Below are 19,325 nucleotides of genomic sequence, written 5' to 3' on the forward strand. Positions count from 1 at the left end.
ATAGAATGTGTTACGTTTTTGTGTGGCGGATGGTGGGGGTATGCGAGCCGAGTCAGGATGTAGGTGGTGGTGCGCGAGAAAAAAAGTTTGGGAACCAATGTGGTAGATGATGATGAGGAGAGGAGCTACCAGGCAGGACTGTCTGACACACTCTCTCTCTCTCACAAACACACACACACACACACACACACACCTACACGCATACACACACTCACATCCACATGCACAGACACACATGCATGCACACACACACACACTCACATCCACACACTCAGGCACGCACATACAAGCACACACAAAAGTTGCAAGACTAGGATGGAATAGGAGATTAGAGCCCAACCGATTTATCGGCGGGCCGATATTAGGCATTTTCCAAACTATCTGTATCACTAATTATAACGGCCGATAAATAATTTTAAACTCAGTAAAGGAAAAACTAATATTAAGCCTTCATTTAGGCTGCATTTCAACAAAGGTGTTTCAAGTAAGGAAGAGCATGGTTTAGGCTACAAAGACTAAAAGTAAAGTAAAGTATCTGGTCATACTTGTAAAAAGGTTTGCTTGCATAAAGGGATGGAGTAATTAAGTAGGCTATATAAACAACAATGTAGATTGTGGCAATGTGGTTATCACAGAACAAAGACCTGACACTCTTTTAATTCTTGAAAAAATAAATTACTGTTGGCCTATTAGGAAACTAGATAGTTAGGCCTAGCCCTGTTTAAATACATAATGCCCCACCTTGATCAGAACCTTGTTATGGGAGAACATTATTACGTTGTGTTAAAAATAACTATTGACCGATATATATCGGTTATCGTTTTTTGAAAAACTCAAATATCGAAATCGGTATCGGTCTTCAAAATCCCATATCGGTCTGGCTCTATAGATGGAGACAATTTACAAGCGTGATTTAGTTTCGGGGAGAGGATGTACAGGACTAAGCGGCAGTCACATTATGTACTGCTATATGCGGTACATCTAATTACCTTTCTCTCCCTGTCCCTGCTTCTTCAACATGAAGGGCAGAGTCTGTGTCGACACCCTCTCACTCTCCCCAGAGCCAGGCGCCAGACAATCGGACAGCAGGATGCCTGGCCACTGCAGCTAGAGGGAGGGAAAGACCTGTACCCATTCACCACATTAATTGCATTAAAGATTGCTTTTTTCATTTAAAGAAAATTAGATTCCCCATGGAAATATTTGAAATGAACAAACTGAACAAAATGTTGGTAGTGTTGCATATTGATATTGAAGTATTGAAGAATCAGATAAAAATACAGTTGCTTAATATATATAGTCTCATAGGCCTACATAATGTTGATAACTTCAATGTAAAAATCATAGGCCTATTATTTAGAAGGATTACCCTTGAAGAAAAGGAGTGAGGGTCTGTTTCAAATGAGTAGCCCTCCATATGATTTTGGGCCCTCATTCCCAAAAATGTTGGAGTCCCCTGGTATAACTGGTAGAATATATGCTTCAGGAAGGGTTGACAACAGAATGTAACTTGCTGAGTAAATGCAGCAATTATGTTGTATGGGCAGGCACGTGCAGAGAAGGGGGGCTACAGGGGCTCTAGCTGTCTCTAGGAATCTAGTTGTAATACTTCCGCTAGTTCCAACGTGAATATTCGCTAAAATGTCTCATTAATAGTTTGTGAAATTAGAAATTTTGTGTTAATTGAAATGCCTTGCGGCCACCAATCCGTGACGTCATACATTCAGTGAACTCTCAGAAGGTGCACGCAGGCACAGTGCTGCAGGAGACGTTTGGGAGCACGGCAAGGTCACTTGGCAGTTAGCCTATCTGAACATGCAATAGTATTCACCTTAGAGATAGAGAATAAAATGTTTAAAGTTGTTTCATGTTTAATGAAGTAGGCTATCAAACCTGTTTTAACTATGTCATGGTCCATCCATTTCAATAACCTGGCAGCTTCGAAAATCTAAGGCTGAACGTTCATAACATATTCTGTTTAGGCTACTATGTTATAGTAGCTTAGGTTAGTAGACCTAGTTCATAAAACAGAGTAGGCAAACCTTTTCTAAATCGTCATAAGCCGACAACATAGGCCATGTAATTGTTTAACTAACCCAACTTCACACGTCGTTCTCTGTTTACAGTAGGCTACATCATGGGCGGATTATGAACTTTCGGCCCCCTGGGCCCAGATGTATTAAGGGCCCCCCACTAATTGTCGCATATGTGGGAGGGGGGGTTTGGGGGTCCTCCCGCAGAAATTTTTTAATTTGTTTGATGTGATTTCCTGTATTCTGGTGCATTTTGGGGATGGCCAATACTAAATTTAATCAGATTCATAGCCTACATCCTGATTTGTTGATATTGAGGCAATGATTCCATGCAAAACCTTGGGCTTCAGGGCCCCCTGACCCCATGGGCCCCTGGGCCTGGGCCCGGTAGGCCCGTGCAGTAATCCATCCCTGGGCTACATTACACGTAATTTCACTCAGTGGCCACACGCACAGCACGTGAATCTGCAAGACACCAGCTTGCTAATGGTGGTAGTTCACTGTGATGAACATTAAAATTATAGCCTGACAAGCCAGACTAGCAATAACATTTGCTGCCGCTAGGGTGCGTCTAGATTTCTAGGTTATTAAAATTAGCTTTGAATTTAATCAATATAAGATGTAGCCTTATAGCCTATGATCTCTGTGTAGACAATAGCCTAATGAAAACTGAAAATACCTATCTGTCTGTGCCCTGGCTACAGTAGGCCTACAGTAGATGCACTCCTATTGAATTTTCAGAACCAAGGAGAGAAATGAGGAAAATGTGTTACAGCTCTGTCTGCTATTTACACCCATTGTTCTTGATACATAATGAATAAATATGAAAATGTATAAAATGTTTATCAGTACATTAGACTACTTTGCAAATTGCTAAACCATATAATAGCCTGTCCCACCATCATCATTGAAATAGCATAATGCTAGAATTTAAATGCAAAAAAAATGTCCAGCTCAGGTTCAGATCATTAAAGCTTTATAGGCTAGGGAATGTAAAACTTAAGTTCCAGTTTACACCATTCAAATTGTGTGTATCTTTTCTAGCTTTCGTATGCATTATATTCTATAAAACATGATATTATATTCTGCAGTGCAAAGATGCCCACTAAAGACAGGAAGTGAAAGCAGAGGGAGAAGGAGCTGAAAATTTGAGCCCCTGCCCCTTCAAAGGTCTCCGCACGCCCCTTTTATGGGATTTTGTATATTGCTTAACCAAACGTAATGGTTGGTAACTTGTTCTAGCTATCATGTTCTGGTCGTTCTCTCCCTCTCTCTGCCATTTTCTCTCTCACCACAACCCCCCAACCCCCCCCCCCCCCCCCCCCCCCGCCCCACCAGCCTGGTTAGTGTTTCATTAGCAGTTGTGTTCCTACAAAGCTCTTGCCTTTTGTCATATGCACAGAGCTGAAGTTAAATGACATGTTTAGTGTAATGCATTTGTTTGATGCATATTGTTATTGTCTCTCTCTCTCTCTCTCTCTCTCTCTCTCTCTCTCTCTCTCCCTCTCCCTCTGTCAGCCTGGTTAGTGTTTCTTTGGTAGTTGTGTTTCAATTTGATTCCTTCAAATGCGTTGCTGACGGTATCAATACCGATGCGCTGTTTGAAGTTGTGCTGCTTGCTGTTAAAGGGAATGACAAATGTCATTCTGATTGGTTTAAAGATTGTTATGCCCAAAACACACCCATGACTGATTAAGAAACAAAAGAGCCGCCTTTTTGCGCCACGTGCCTGACGTTTGATAACAAAACCACCCCGAATGTGGACTGGACAAACCCCTAAATGTATTTAAGCTATTTGCTATGTGTTTTACATCGCCAAAATAGAGCCTGTTATGTCTTTTTCACTGATCCAAGCACTTCAATAGAAAAATGAAAAGTAACTTGTAATTTGAGTAACTTAATAACTATAATAATATTTTTTTACTATAGGTTTGTCCGATTGGAATATTTACTTTTACTCAAGTAGATTTTGAAGGAAGTAATTGTACTTGTACTTGAGTATAGATTTTCAGTATACTCTACCCACCACTGGTTAGCATATATAGCTCCCTTTTAGCTATGATTTAATTAGATTAGATTAGATTCAACTTTGTTGTTATTGCAGAGTACAAGTAGGCCTACAGAGACAATGAAATGCAGTTAGCGTCTAACCAGAAGTGCAAAAAAGCAGAAAAGTGCCACGGGCAAAGCAATTGGCATGGTTTACAGTAGGAATAACATGTCCAGTGTATTAACAGTAACATTATAAAAAGCAGAATAAATATGTATATGCAGTATGAACAATAGACAGATATGTACAGTATGTAGTACAGGTAGTACTGTGTATTAACAGTAACATTATAATACTGAAAATAAGTATTTGTGCAGTATTAACAGACAGATATGTGCAGTTGACTATGGAGTAGTATACACAGTATACTATATACAGTTAACGTAACAAACAGAAATCGTTAGAAAACCCTATGTCAGTAGAGTCAGTGGTTAAGGTGAATGTATGGATGCACTGAGTAAATGTAGCGGTGCTAAATAAAGGAAAGAAGTGAATACCAAAACCCAGACTGAGGTCCGCCGCTGCCATGCAACCCTACGCCCCGCTCTCTTACCCGCAATGCATCAGGGTGCCTTTTAAAGATACCCTGGACACCAGGTCTCCTAACAATTAACTAATTAGAGGTGCCAAGCTGACGAGGACTCCATGGACTCGTCACAGATAGCATTAACATTGTAAGAGCAGTAGAATATTGGTATAGCCTAAGGTAGTTATCGATACAGTATGTACATTTTGTAAATATAAATAGAATGCTATGGGTGGGATAGGGTACTGCCACCTCCTTGTCCCTGTCAGATATGGGTTAGCTAATCATTTTATTGCCTATACATGCCTCAATACTGTTTTGTGAGACCTTGATACAGTTCAGAACAGGAACTAGATACAGAAATCAATGGGTTAACAGTCCTCCCGGCAGGTTCTCTTTCCAATTTTCTTCAATTGATTCCAGCTTCTTAGTCATTTCTTCTACCTCTGAAATGCCAGAGCTTATTACTTTTTCTCACATCCTCTACCAATCTCTTTCTCTCTCTCTCTTTCTGTGTCTTTGCTTTTTGTGATTTGAGGTGTATGAGAGCTTACCTCTAAGTTTTTCTGATGCAGTGCTCATTTAATGACAGATAATGAAGGGGGGGGTGGGTGATTGATGTAATCACTAATGAAATCATTAAATGATTTATAGCAATAGGAACATTAACAGGCAAAATGCAGACAAGCCTCTCTCTCTCTCTCTCTCTCTCTCTCTCTCTCGTTCTCTCTCTCTCTCTCTCTCTCTGTGAATGGCCAGAATGTATGCCTCTTTGTGTCTTGTGTGAGTCTGTGTTTGAATGCATATTGCATACATGCACACGTAGGTGATTTCCAATAACACGCCACCATTGTGATTGAGATTCGACTGCCATTACTGAAGAGGGACACATAGGAGGATCTGAAGAAGTGTGTTGCCACAGTATTTATAAAATACACTCACACACACACATGGCATACACTCACACACATACATGGCATACACTCACACACATACATGGCATACACTCACACACACACATGGCATACACTCACATGGCATACACTCACACACACACATGGCATACACTCACACACATACATGGCATACGTGTATGAACCAAGTAAAAGTGCATCTTGATCAAAGCCATATAGAAAATGGAGAACATGTATTGACTTTTTTTTTAGAACAAATTCCAGTCAGGCAGAACTTTTTTTGAGAATTTGTGACGGTTGGTTTTCTGCCTCTCTTGTTTTTTATGCCATCATTGTGTGCAGACATACAATTACTATTAAAATATTGTTATTCCATATATCTCCTTATATTTGCACATCCAATGAGAAGGAGAGTAAGTCCACATCATGGATTTGATGAGCAAGATGGTGTTTTTGGGATTTGATTTATGTCTTTCTAGAGCTCTGGTCAGCATCTAAAGAAGAGCTCTGAGGGGGGATGCTGGCACTCAGAGCAGAAGCAGAGCCCAGGTCTGGGTGGGGAGTCAGATGAAAGCCAAATCAAGTGAGGATTCCATGTAATGGGGGTAATTACAAATCATAGTGGAAAGAATATGAGGGAGGTGTAATTATACAGGTGGAAAGTGGGTGATTAAACATTAGACAACAAAACAGATAGCCGGTGGCTCAGCAAGAGTACATTGCTGGACAGAGTGCATTTTGTGACAGAGAGAGAGGGAGGAGGGGGGGGGACACACCAGGATTATATATCTGCACTCCAGTATTGCCGAACACACACAAGAGGGACCAACGACAACCTCAAAATCAGTGGTGTAGCATCCAGGTAAGAACCGTTCATGCCCGTCACATTGAAATGCTCTATATCTCTTTCAGCTCTGTATTTCTATTGACTTTCCTCCTAAATCTTCCTCTGTAGTAAAGTCCAAGTTAATGACGCTTTGAACATTTCTGATGAACTAAATTTCCTGTAAAATTATATTCTAATCTAGTATTTACCACTGAATGAAGTTCACTGCACAACTGAACTTCTGTCTTTTGACGCTTATTCATGTATGTGTTCAATCTATGGAACTACCCCCTGTGCCAGCGGCTGGAGGAAGAATGTCCGGTCTCAGTGCTCTGTTGCTGCTGCTCTGCTGCGTGTCTCTGGCGCCAGGCTCCCCTCACGCATTCGCGGTCTCCCTCCGGGCTCGCCGGCTGTGCGGGGTGCACCTGGTGGACGCCCTGCTGTTTGTCTGCGGTGACAGGGGGCTCTTCTACCAGCCAGGACGACGGGTCAGAGAAGAAGACATACGTAAGAGACAACATGGAAACAAAAACCTTGAAGGGGGAGAGGAGAGTAAAAGAACAAGAGAAAGAGAGTGACAGAGAGAGAGAGGAGAGAGAGAGAGAGAGAGAGACAGAATAAGAATGTGGCTGGTGGGAGGCTTATGCAAGGTTATACTGTCCTGAATAGATAGACAGAAAATGGGAAATGTAGTTTATGTCAGTTCTGTATTCATTATAAGGTTTGTATGACTGTGTGTGTTCTCAAAAGTGGTGTATGTGTGAGTAGTGAAATTGAGTATTTCAAAAGTATTTCTATTTGCAGGTATCATGATGGACAATGTTCCTTCTGTTGAAAAGACCAGAGTGGCCCAGGCCAATAGCAGAGGAGGACCCACTGTATCAAAAAGAGGCATTGTCGAACAGTGCTGTCACTTTTACTGTGACTTCTATGACCTGGAGAATTACTGTAACAATACATAAGAACTGTTCATACTCCGATTGTCATGGCTAAGCCTGCTGATTCTTGCCAAAAAACAGTATTTAGAATGTCACAAACCACAAAATGTATAGAAACATCGAGAGGGAGTCAAACTAACCTTTGTTATAAAGTGTCATGCCCAGGGGGTCAATTATGGTTGCCCGCCACCATCTTTAAAAATGGCGTCCGACACTGCCGACCATAGGTATTAGAAAGCTAGATACCGCATTGGGCTCCAGAACGTACGTAAATAGCACAGCCATCTTGGTGGGGGCAACAATCACTAGAGGCCAATGGAGAAACGTGTCTCTGATTGGAAATCAGACAGGTGTCTCAGATTGCCAGCAAGTGTTGCAGTACAGTACAGTAAAGGTGTTGCCCCCAGCAATATGGCGGCCGCGTTTACCAATAGAACTCGACGGACAATGCGGTAGGCCTATCTAGCTTTCTGATATCTATGCTGCCGACCACATTTTCACAAACAAGCCAATTAACTGCCATATTACTGGTGGACACAATGTTGTTTATGTGGATTGGCAAGGTTTCCAAGCTGGGAGGATCAACCGATCCACATGGACATAATTTGTGGTCAACTGTAAGGTTAGCACACTAGACAAGATCTTTTTAAAGATAGTGGCAGTCAGTTAAGGATATTTTAGCTGAATTAACTAGCATCAGCCATTGAAATGAATGGAGCACTTCCTCCCTCTCTCCAGTTCTATATACCTCCATGGTCTGGCTAGACCTCTGCCGTCTGCCATCTTAGCCCATATAAAGAGATCCGGATCTCTTTATATGGGCAAAGATGGCAGCTTTTGGGTGAAGGAAACAATATAAAGTCAAAACATTATTATGGACTACAGATTTCATCTCATGCTACACTCATGCTAAATATTGTGATGCACAATAAATTTCTGACAAATCGCTGTATAATCAGTGGGTTTCTCATGATATTTGTGCGTTTTTTAATGTTCCTCAAATATAAATCTTGTTTCCTTGCATTGAACAAAGAATTTATGGGTAGAGAAAAGATCATTTATCTCCTGTCTTGGTAAAAAACCACTCATTTTTTTCTCTTATTTAAGAGGAGACCAAACATCAGAAACTGGTTGAAGCACAGAAATAATGAATACAAATAAGTGGATATGGACATAACAGTAAATGTATTCCTCCTGTCCCATTGAAAATACGAGGAGAAAGATGAACATGAACTTTGTTCATTCAGAGAGAATGAGGCACAACAGGGGCACCTTGGACTAGCCTAGGTGTTAAATGGTAAATTACATATAGTCAAAAACATTAATTCAGGGGCCTAGTGCATGTTCATTAGAAATATAATGGGTAATACTACATGTCTAAATATGCCAGAAAGATGGGAATGCATCAGAACTCAAAAACGGCACCTAGATACTCTCTGCTCACAATCAGCACAGGAACACCACAGGGCTGCTGCCACAGCCCTAAACTCAACACCCTGTCAACGGAGGAATATTGAACCCTCACAAATACCAAGAATAGACAGGCAACTCCTCTTCAATGAAATCACCTTGCCATCACCTTGGCAGATATACAGTGCCTATAAATTATATGTTTCCCCCTTTACTGCTTTTAGAAATGGAATCAAGAAGCTGTCTTTGTGTCGGCTGGTTTTAGCGAACACTGCCCTGTATCGTCTACCAGAGGGAAGGAGGCTGAACAGTTTGTGTGACCAGGATGTGAGGGGTCTGTAGAGATTTTTGCTGCCCTTTTCCTAACCCTTGATTGGTACAGGTCCTGGATGGAGGGAAGGTCAGCTCCAATGATCCTCTCTGCAGAATCTTGATCCATTTAATTTGTCCCTTTTTATAAATTACAAAAAAAAACCTCTTTAATGTCAAAGTGAAAGCAGATTTAGCCTAAACTAATTCTGATGGTGTTGACATCTGACGGAGTTGACAAAATGCTATATTTCCTCTTATATCGCATGTATTTCTTACAGGAATTTGTATAGCATATCTGTTGCCTTGCCTGTGACTTCCATAATCTTCTTAAATTAATCCTTTATTACAGAACATTTTTCACAAATGTTGCATTTTGCTCATTTCGGTGATGACACACTTTTGACATCCAGGTAATAGATGGATATTAAATACACAAGATATGAAAAACTTACCAGAGCTAGAAAGGTATCATGACATGAAGAAGAACTAGGAAGTGCTAAAGGGCTCCTCTGTATTTTAGCTGCCCACAATTATTCCTGATTTATTTCATCTGACGGTGTTGACCAAAACTCCGGACACAAGTTTATCTGACACAAAGGCACATTTAAAACATAGGCTTATACAAAGTTTCAGCTATCCCACCTGTGACATCCCCATATTATATCTTTCAAGCTGACATTTCAGACGCACCTACACTTGCACATACACTTTCACTTTAGAATGGTGTGAATGACTGAGGGATAAGAACCGTGAACACAAGTTTCACAAAAAGAAGAGATGCATATTTTCCCCTTGGGATGTAGGCCGACAAAATGGTCTCTAAGGAAATTAATTGACCTTATGAATGGAATTCAAGACTTTGTTGGCCTAAACGAAATTTTACAAAGCCTTTATTTGACAATATTAGATTTAAGACTTTTCCAATACTTTTAAGACTCCACGGGTATCCTGTAGGCTATTGGTCAATAAATATATATCTAATTAAATATAGGCCTAGATTATATGTCAATCTGTTGGTCAATAAATAGGCCTATGTCAATATGTAGCCTAGGCCTAAGTCATGCAGATGAATTGTGACTGAATCAAAATACATTCTCAGACAAATGTAGTCTGCTCAACAAGGAAGATGGGTTTGCTAGAAATCAAAATTGGTTTTAGCCTAAGTACTCACCTGAGCCTCTTTAATATTTCCTTCTACAGCACCTGGCAGCCTATCGACATTGCAGTGTAGTGGTTCAACTACTGTCAGAGGTGGCCTCTGTGGAACTAAAGCAATGCAGTATTATTATCCTAAATCAGTGGTGAAGGTGCATTGAAGTCCCTGGGCCTGGGCTAATCAAAAAACAACACTTCCCATGAACCATTGGTTGCCGGTTTCAGTTTGGTGGGGGAAGTAAAATGGCGGACATGGATGGGCAGGGCCTTTTATTGTGTTCAGAAATGTGAAATCTTTAATGCTTTTAAAAACCTTTTAGGTTTTATGGAAATATTTTAATGCTAGTTTTGCAGATTGAGCTCTTTCCAAGTTAGTTATCCAGCTTGAACTCCAACGATAAAGGTAACGTTAAGGCAAGCATGCATTTGTATTCTCTACAGGTTAGCTAACATAGCCTGCATAGCTAGCAAGCTAAAATTGAATACGATTTGTAATTCATCATGTGTAGACATTTAGCTAACGTTAGCCGACCATTTTACGGGTGCACATGGTTGCCTAATTAACTGGTTAATGCTCGACATTTTGTTGCACCGTGATTAGATGCAAGTCTGTTGTATGTTTTTGACACATGCATAGAACTATGAAGCATCGCGAGTCATCGCATTGTAAGTTACTGAAATGTTGTCTGTGTTGGATAGCCTTCTATCTAGCACGCTAAATAATCTAGCACCATAAATCAACATCAGGTTAGCTCTGTAATCAGAGACAGCTAGCTAGATAATTTGAGTTTCTGCGTTACGACTTGGTTGTGCAGCATTAAATTGTTTCTCCAGTATGAACGTTCGATGTGTGTCGTGGTTGTATCTCACACGTCAAGATGTAGCCTACCTTAATGTGGCAATCTGACCAACACAACGTTACCCGAGTAGTGGTTATCCTATAACCTATCGTTAGTGTTTTGATATGCGCGGTGATTTGGTCACTGTGTCATGTTAGCTTATCTGCTGACCTAGGCAGTGGTCCACATAACTATTGCGCTACTCGTGTTGTTGATCAGCCGTCGGTTTCCAATTTGTCCTATGTTATCTTCGACTTTAGCTGCACCAGTACAATGAATCATTCCCTGATTATAGCATGCTCATCTATAGACCACAAATTCCGCTCCAGACTAATTGCAATTGTACTGATATTAATGATAGACGATGACTCATGTGTCTTGAATGAATCCAGATGGTTGAAATGATATGTGCTAACAGTGGCATTATTATCACCAGATGGGGACAGATGAAGAGTATAAAGGGGCTGGCCTCCCCGAACCAAAGGTAAGGGTCTGTATTAGTTGCATTTTGGTGACCAGTGTAATATAGGAATTGATATTGTACTTGAAATTTTGCACAATTATGTTTTCGACCAGACAGGAGAGGAGAACAAAGAATGTACTGAAAAGGAAGGAAATGAGGATGAAGAACATAACTCTCAGAGGAGAAGCAAAACGGCCTTGAGATGTAACCAAGAAACTGGAGAGATCCTAGTTGACGAACCTAGTGAACTGGTAAGGATCAAATCTTTAGAGAATCACTGTCTGCACAGCGTGTGTTTGTTTGCAGACCAACTCTGATAAAACCACAGTTTGTAATAAAACACTGATCTTTCGCTTTATTTGTGCCCTTCTCTTGCCAATGTTATGATGGTCTTTGTTTCTCGTTCACAGGGTGCTTCCGTGGTTGCCATAGAGACCCCGTCCTTTTGGATCCCTGCACAGTCCTCATCGTTACAGCTGGTTGACAGGTGACTGCATAGAGAAGACAACAACAATATGAATTGCTCAGTGTAATAAGTTGGTATTGAGACACTGTAACCATCAGGGAAGCTAGTTAGTTAGTTAGATAGTTCTGTTTGGCTAGCTGTGTAAAATTCTGAGTAAATTATTCAAAAATAGTTATTTAAATGGGTTACATTAACTGAACATGTCAATATAAGGGTAAATGAATATGTTATTAAGAATGAAGTGGCTTAATGTCTTGTGATGCCTCATTGTGCCACAGTGGTGACATTGAAGTAGAGCTTACTGCAGAGGTGCAGGTAGAAGAAGGATCAACCCTTGCTTTTCTGTCATCCTTGGCCCCGTTTGCTGGCAACCGGAAGATTGGTAACCTCTTATTTTCCCCAAACTGCCCAATCATAAAACTCTGGAAATATGTTGGCTGCTTGACCTCCTGCTAAACCAGTATTTTTCTCTCTTTCACCCTCAGGCCTTCACTCCTCTCACCCCCACTCCAGACTGATGAAGGAGCTTCTGATGCTGGGCTGCCCCTCATTTGCTCCTTCTCCTCGGGTCACAGGCTCCACTCCAGCCCCTGGCCCGAGGATGAGGCCTACATCTGCCCTTGCCAAGAGCCCGCTGCCCTCCTCACCCTCCAGCTCCCCCTCCTCCCCTTCTTCCCCTCCATCATCACCTTCCTCCTTACCGTCATCATCCTCTTCATCACCCGGGGGAGCCGGCACTGGTTACCATGACACTGATGACAGAGGCCACTCGGGCGCCGGTGGAATCACCAATGCGACAGGTGACGTGGTATCCTCTACCTCTTCCTCCCTGGGCCCTTCCCACTCACTCAATGACCCGCGCCCCTTCTCCTCCAATCCCATGTTCCATCGCCTGGGCCCTCCCACGCAACCGGATGGCGACTCTCAAAGAGAAGCTTCCGAGACGGAGATCTACGACCCCTTCCAGCCCACGGACGGAGAAACGGAGCAAGAGCGGCCAAAACCCCTGGAGGAAGAGGAGGACGATGAGGAGGATAAATATGACCCCTTCCAGCCAACAGGCTCCCCAGCCTCGGAGGAGCGCGACGAGAGAGGCTCGGAAGGAGAGGGGCCACTGGGAAGCCCCAATGGCAACGCTGTGAACCAGATGAACGACATTGAGACGGAGGGGCTGGACGTCTCGCAGGGGTCCCCTCCAGACTCGACGGAGGCGACAGCTGCAGCAGCAACCTCGGCTTCGGCTCCCTCCCCCTGCTCCAGCCCAACCCCTCCGGCACCTGTCGTGACCTACAGCCCGCAGCCGCCCCAGAGGAGGCGGTCACTCCGGGACGGTGGGCGGGAGCAGCGGCGGATGCGCGAGCGGAGAGAGGACTCGGAGCACTCGGAGATCGAGGAGGGCGAGATTGTGGGGGCCGCTGGCGACAAGGACAGGTGGCGGGAGCGGGCGGCGGTGGTGGACGATGCGCACGGCGGGCTCCCGGGGCTCGGGCTCGGCATGGGGATGAAGACTGAGCGCATCCTGCGGGTCATGGAGGGCGACGGCTTCGTGTCCGTCTGTACGGAGGCCACCTGGGAGCAGGAGCCTCCACCGCCAGTGGTGGGCGTCGGGGACCTGCGGAGGAAGCTGACCAGCCGCAGGAAGGAGCGCTTCCGCTCCTGCCCCGTGTCCGTTACTCTGACACCTCCACTCCCGCTGCCGTCTCCAATGCCCCCCACTGTCGCCATGCCATCACCCTCGCCTCCAGCCTCCCCCTCCCTCTCCCTCTCGACTGACCGCGAGAAGAGCCGGAAGCCCTCCAAGAGCTCCCGGGAGCGCGAGCGGCGCAAGCTGAAGGAGACTAAGGCCATAGAGAAGGAGAAAAGGAAGAAGAGGAAGGAGGAGAAAGAGGGCAGCCGGGAGCGGAAGGAGAGAGAGCGGGAGAGGAGGAGCGAGAAGGAGGAGAGGCAGAAGGACGAGAGGACGAGGAGGAGCAGTAGGAGCTCCAGCCGCAAGAGGAAGAGGAGAAAGCATAGCAGCCCGGAGGCTTCCCAGAATTCCGCAGCCCGACACACACACTCGAGGCGGCGGTCCTGGTCCAGCCATTCGGATGATCACCACAGGGACAGGGAGAGGGAGAGAGATGGAGAGCGAGACCGGGAGCGAGAGAGGGAGAGACAACGAGAGCGGGATCGTGAACGGGACCAAGACCGAGACCGAGATAGAACTAGAGACCGGGAGAAGGAGAGGGACAGAGGTCGAGACAGAGACCGGGAAAGGGGCAGAAGTGACCGGGAAAGGGACCGCAGCAGAGACTCCCGAGGGAAGAGCAGGGTAAAGAGAGAGCGGGAGGATGGGGAGCAGGGCTCCAGCAGCCGGGAGAGGGGCAGCATGAAGCGGTCCAAGAGCAGCAGAGAGAGGCGGGAGGACACGCGGGAGCCGGACAGACACCGGGACCGAGAGAGGGACAATAGGAGAGACGGACGGCCAGTCGTGCCGCCGTCCATCCAGGATCTGAACGGGTCCGATCTGTTCGCCATCAAGCGCACCATCACAGTCACCACGACGACCACCACAACGACCGTGCCGGGGTCACCGGGGCAAGGCCAGCGGTCGTCCCTCAGCCCGGCCTCGGGCCTGTCTCACAAGCGGAAGAGGAAGAGGAGAAGGCGCTCCGACGAGGAAGAGCAGGAGGAGGAGGAGCGCTCGAGGAGACGGCGCAGTCGCTCACGCCACGCCTCCCTCTCACCTATGCTCTACCACGGCTACGAGTCGGACCGCTTTTCCGAGCGGCAGGAGGCGGACATGCTGTCGCTGGACGGCGAGGCGCTGGACTCGGACTACCCCTCGCTGGAGGACTCTCCGCTATTGCCACGGTCACCTGAGCCCCCGCCATCCCCACCTCCCAAGAGCAGCAGCCCGCCGGCCAAAGTCTCCGGCCGCCGGGACAAGAAGAAGTCGCACGCCTCCGGCAAGAAAGCCAGCCAGCCGTCGGAGTCTGCATCGCTCCGCGCCAAAGCCAAAAGCAAACACCTGACCTCGTCATCGTCTCCGCCCCTCTCGCCCACGGGCGCCCTCGCGCCATCCCTGCCGCTGACCGCTGCTTCCTCAGCCAAACGTACCAGGAAGAAGAAGGAGAAGGAGCGGGAAAAGGGGGCCAAGAAGGAGTCTGGCCGCTCGGGTCACTCCAAGAAGCCAGGCAGCAAGAAGGCCAAGCTGCAGTCCAAGGTGTCGGTGCTGGTGCGGGAGGGGGTGAGCAGCACCACGGGCACGGCTGCCGCCCCAGGGTCTGCTGGGAAGCTGGCCATGGACCGCATGGGCCCAAGCGGGGTGGCTGGAGTGGGCGGCGGTGGCTCGTCCTCTGTGGTGGGCGGCTCCATCGCCGTGGTGTTCCGACGGGACAACGAGAGCCGCTCGCCGTTCCTGAAGCCGTGCTCGGAACCTCTGTCTCTGCAGTCACGCGGCGGGGGTGGTAAGGACCCCGGTAAGGCCGGCGGGCAGCAGCAGTCGCAGCAGAGAAACGTCCTGGGTCCAGCCAGCGTGGCCAGCCCCACTCTCCTCAAGGCCAAGAAGGCCACCCCCACCTCCAGCACCTCCTCCTCCACCTCCTCCCCGTGCTCCTCCTCGGTGGCCAAGCGGCGCCGGCGCCCGGGGAAGAAGCTCCGTGACAAGAGCGGCGCCGCTGGCAGCGGAGAGGCCAAAGCCCCGCCAGCGGGAGGCTCGCTGCCCAAACCCTCCAGCCCGCCCGCCTTGCTGCCGGCCCCCACCCCTTCCTCCTCCTCCTCATCCTCCTCCTCCTCCACCAGCGCGCTGCCGCCCTCCTCCTCGCCCCCGCACACGCCGCCCCTCTCCCTGCCACTGCCGTCCCGGGACGCCCGCGACTCCAGCCCGGACTCGCAGACAGTGGACAGCAGCTGCAAGACCCCCGAGCCCTCCTTCTTGCCAGAGGAGTCCCAGAGCGGACCGCCGGCCCCGGCCAGCCCGCCGCCCCCCACGCTCCTCTCCACTTCGGCCGGGGGCAGTGCTGCCCAGTCGGCCCCCGGCGCCAAGCCCCTTCTCTTGGACGAGCAGAAGACCTCGCCCCCCTGCTCCACCTCGTCGGGCTCGGCGGCTCCCTCGCTCCCACTCTCCCTGCCACCCTCAGCCGCTGACCCCTCGTCGTCGTTCTCGTCCGTGTCGTCGTCGTCAGTGGGCAAGCCCCCGCCGCCTCCCCCACCTCCACCCGTGGCCCCCCCACTGCCCTGGAGTCTGCAGACGGGAGTGGACTGCACTGCAGGGGGTGTGTTAGCCTGTGAGTAACTCCCTTCCGTCCTTCCTCCCAAACAGTACCTCAGTTTGTGGCCATTTCCCCCCTGCCACGAGCACAGTAGAGCTAAAAAAAAAAAAAGCAACCTTAAGTATTCACTGGCTATAACAAAATGCTAGAGTATTTGTTGCTGAAGTGTCTTGTTTCCCTAAAGAATGTTAATGATATTGTGGGCTACACATTTGGAATATTTGCTATGCCAGACAGGTTTTTGACTGTCATATGATCTCACATGTGAGCTCGGCAGAGGAATGATGGACACTATGGCTGAAGTGGCTGGCCACAGTGCTGGGGCTGTGTATGCTCACTACTGCTAGTGTGTGTATGCCATTGCTCGCTGTTCCTAGGGTGTGTGTGTGTCGGTGCACGCTCACAAGCGTTCGTTCACTGCCAACAGATGGGTTAAGTCAACGAGTCCTCATTTCTGTCAGGATATTAATCAAGTGTCTAAAATCTAAATCTAAAAATTTAAATTGTCTCATTTTTTTTTTCTATTTACTCCAGTAACTGCACTCCTGTTTAAGATGGAGGAGGCCAATATCGCCAGCCGCGCCAAAGCACATGAGTTCATTCAAGCCACAAGTCAGGTAAGCCTACAGAGGATGTATTTATGCAGCTAGTGTGTGTTTAGTGTGTTTACTGACACTATTGTCTTTTTTTTTTATTTCACTAGATTCTCTCACAGGCCAACCAGAACCAGGCCCAGCAGCACGCCCCCTCCTCTTCCTCCACCTCTTCCTCCTCATCCCAAGCCCCTCCTCTATCTTCACTGGCCCAATCCTCTGGTCCCAATCCAGCACAGTTCATTCTTCACAGCTCTCTCCCACTGGTTGGATGCACCAAAACTCCTCCCACACATCTGCTACCTGGGCTTTCATTGGGTGGTGGATGTGCACAAACTCCACCCCCTCCCAGTTTGCCTCCAGGGATGGGAGGAACGAGTGAAGGAGCCTGGGATGGGGACAGTAAAGATCCCGACAAGGTATGCACATCTCTAAAATCTCAAGAAACTCCTAAGCCACTGGTCTTCATACTTGGTATTGGTGTTGAGAAAGCAGAGGAGATGCACAGTAAGGGTGTGGATAGACAGTGTTAACCAAAAGGGAAAAAATATTTTGAACTTAGATTTATTAAAATATATTAGCTTGGTTTCCATTCTGCTCATTCGCATATACTATGTGCAATCATAAAAATTCAGCCCAAGAATATGCACATTTGCGTGCATTTTCATCCACTGTGTTACGCAAGTTAAAAGTGGACATTCTCCTAATGTAGGGAATGCTTCTGATGAGCTCTGGGATTAAAATGTAAGGTCATCAGGTAAAAAGTTTATGAAAACACGCAAGAAATGTAGAGTATGAGATTTATTATATGTGAATAAATTGTTTCCATCAAATGTAATTGTTATCCCTTGTCCGAATCAAATGAAGTGAATCAAATGTCCATGCGCATTGCAATATTGAATAAGCATTTCAAGTGTTTCCAGTCAGCATTTCTTATTTCAAATGGTCAAAATGCACATGTTGGATGGAAACCTAGCTAGTAACTCCCCCCTCTCTTGTTCTCAGTACCTGAAGAAGCTGCACACACAGGAGCGTGCGGTGGAGGAGGTCAAGCTGGCCATCAAGCCATATTATCAGCGCAAGGACATCAATAAGGACGAATACAAGGACATCCTGAGGAAAGCTGTACACAAGGTAGCAACCCCTGCCCCCTGACTGACCTCACTCACTCACAAACACGCAGGCAGACAAACATGTGTACACTCAGACACATCACACATACACACCACGTTACATCACATAACAACACACACATGCACGCACACATTACATTACATTACATTACATTACATTTGGCTGACGCTTTTTAGCCAAAGCGACTAACAACATAGTAAACAGTTTAAGTTTTAGAGCAGTTCTCAACAATTTTTAGGACAATTTAAAAACATTAACATTAGCACACGCAGGCAGGCAGGCAGGCAAACATGCTTACACACACACACACACGTACACACCATATTACACACACCACACAAAGCGAAATGTACTGTATCCTTTGACTAATCTGTTCTCTCCTCTTCCAGATCTGCCACAGCCGGACAGGCGAGATCAACCCAGTTAAAGTGAGCAACCTGGTCAAGCTCTACGTGCAGCGCTACAAATACTTCCGTAAGCATGGCCGAAAGATGGACGACGAGCGCGATGGCGACCGGGACTCCGGCGCCATGCATTCCCCGTGATCGGACGCTGGACATGATTGACTGAGAGAGAGAGACCCCCCCCCCCCCCCTTGTCCCCTTGCCTACTCACCCCCCCCCCTCCTTGCCTGGCTCTTGATGCTGATTGGCTACACCAGTCATAGACTGCCTTTTTATCCTGCACGTGTTTGGGCCCTTCAGGGCCACTGAGTGACATTTTGTTCGTTATGAATTCCCCTCAATATGTACACAAATGCCCCCCCCCCCCCCCGCCTCTTTGTTTAACATTTCTTGCTGTACAGACCTATGAGTAGGAGCGGGGAAAAAAAAAAGTCAGATAAACATTATGTATGTGATACGAAACAGACATTGTTAAGAGAGGTTAAACTTGCACCCCTACACACGGTTACATCATATTAAACACCCTAAACCTGTACATACTGTAAGGACACTACTACGATGGTGGTGTCTCGCATCTGGAATGGTGTGCAGTTTGGCCTGCATGGTCGTTGCTCTATGTGAGTGTGGACGTGGATGAATGGATTAAATATCTAAATATAGACATTTGACAACGTTGCCGGTTGTGTCATGGAGTCTTTGAAGGCCTGCGCCGCACATTCGCATGTACACATACACTATTCTCCCATCTTTTTTTCATGAATACCTTTGTTTATGTTCTCCTTCACCATTGTTATTTATTTAATTTGGTCCTGGGTTTTCACTTGGTGTGGTGGGTAAGTTGACCTCTAATTTTATCCAGTGTGATGGATGTTGGGAGCGATTTTCAATCCATTATTCATGCTAACAAGACGCTGCGGAGAGAAGTTCTCTTGTCATTTTCAGCTCAGCTGCTCAAAGACAAAAGCTGTAAGTGGAACCGCTTGACTGTGTCTCCCCTCGAAAACAAACC

The 19,325-nt window shown here is 46.5% G+C and overlaps 2 protein-coding genes across 3 annotated transcripts; both read left to right on the forward strand.

The window, feature by feature from the left end:
- Positions 1-6,564: 6,564 nt before the first annotated feature.
- On the forward strand, positions 6,565-7,558 carry LOC121704538 (insulin). The gene is made up of 2 exons (XM_042084823.1): positions 6,565-6,856; positions 7,154-7,558. Exons 1-2 carry the CDS (start codon positions 6,565-6,567, stop codon positions 7,309-7,311), a joined length of 450 nt encoding a protein of 149 aa, XP_041940757.1. The 3' UTR covers positions 7,312-7,558.
- A 2,845-nt stretch (positions 7,559-10,403) lies between these two features.
- scaf1 (SR-related CTD-associated factor 1) lies at positions 10,404-18,991 on the forward strand. 2 transcript variants are annotated; one of them, XM_042084818.1, is made up of 10 exons: positions 10,404-10,578; positions 11,440-11,487; positions 11,580-11,717; positions 11,877-11,953; positions 12,211-12,314; positions 12,418-16,200; positions 16,720-16,802; positions 16,889-17,197; positions 17,784-17,912; positions 18,302-18,991. In XM_042084818.1, the coding sequence occupies exons 2-10, from the start codon at positions 11,440-11,442 to the stop codon at positions 18,455-18,457; spliced, it is 4,827 nt and encodes a 1,608-aa protein (XP_041940752.1). In that variant the 5' UTR covers positions 10,404-10,578; the 3' UTR covers positions 18,458-18,991. The 2 variants fall into 2 exon arrangements, with proteins under 2 accessions (XP_041940752.1, XP_041940751.1); XM_042084817.1 differs by having other exon boundaries at positions 10,404-10,567.
- The last annotated feature ends 334 nt before the right edge of the window (positions 18,992-19,325 follow it).

Source organism: Alosa sapidissima, chromosome 3 (genome assembly GCF_018492685.1).
Source record: "Alosa sapidissima isolate fAloSap1 chromosome 3, fAloSap1.pri, whole genome shotgun sequence".
Lineage (NCBI taxonomy): Eukaryota > Metazoa > Chordata > Actinopteri > Clupeiformes > Clupeidae > Alosa > Alosa sapidissima.

Bases quoted from the DNA above. Each gene is read 5' to 3' on its own strand.
- LOC121704538 (XM_042084823.1), top strand. From the start codon at position 6,565: ATGAAGTTCACTGCACAACTGAACTTCTGTCTTTTGACGCTTATTCAT. The intron at 6,857-7,153 runs GTAAGAGACAAC...TTCTATTTGCAG, and splicing joins GGTCAGAGAAGAAGACATAC to GTATCATGATGGACAATGTT.
- scaf1 (XM_042084818.1), top strand. From the start codon at position 11,440: ATGGGGACAGATGAAGAGTATAAAGGGGCTGGCCTCCCCGAACCAAAG. The intron at 17,198-17,783 runs GTATGCACATCT...TCTTGTTCTCAG, and splicing joins ACAGTAAAGATCCCGACAAG to TACCTGAAGAAGCTGCACAC. The intron at 17,913-18,301 runs GTAGCAACCCCT...CTCCTCTTCCAG, and splicing joins TGAGGAAAGCTGTACACAAG to ATCTGCCACAGCCGGACAGG.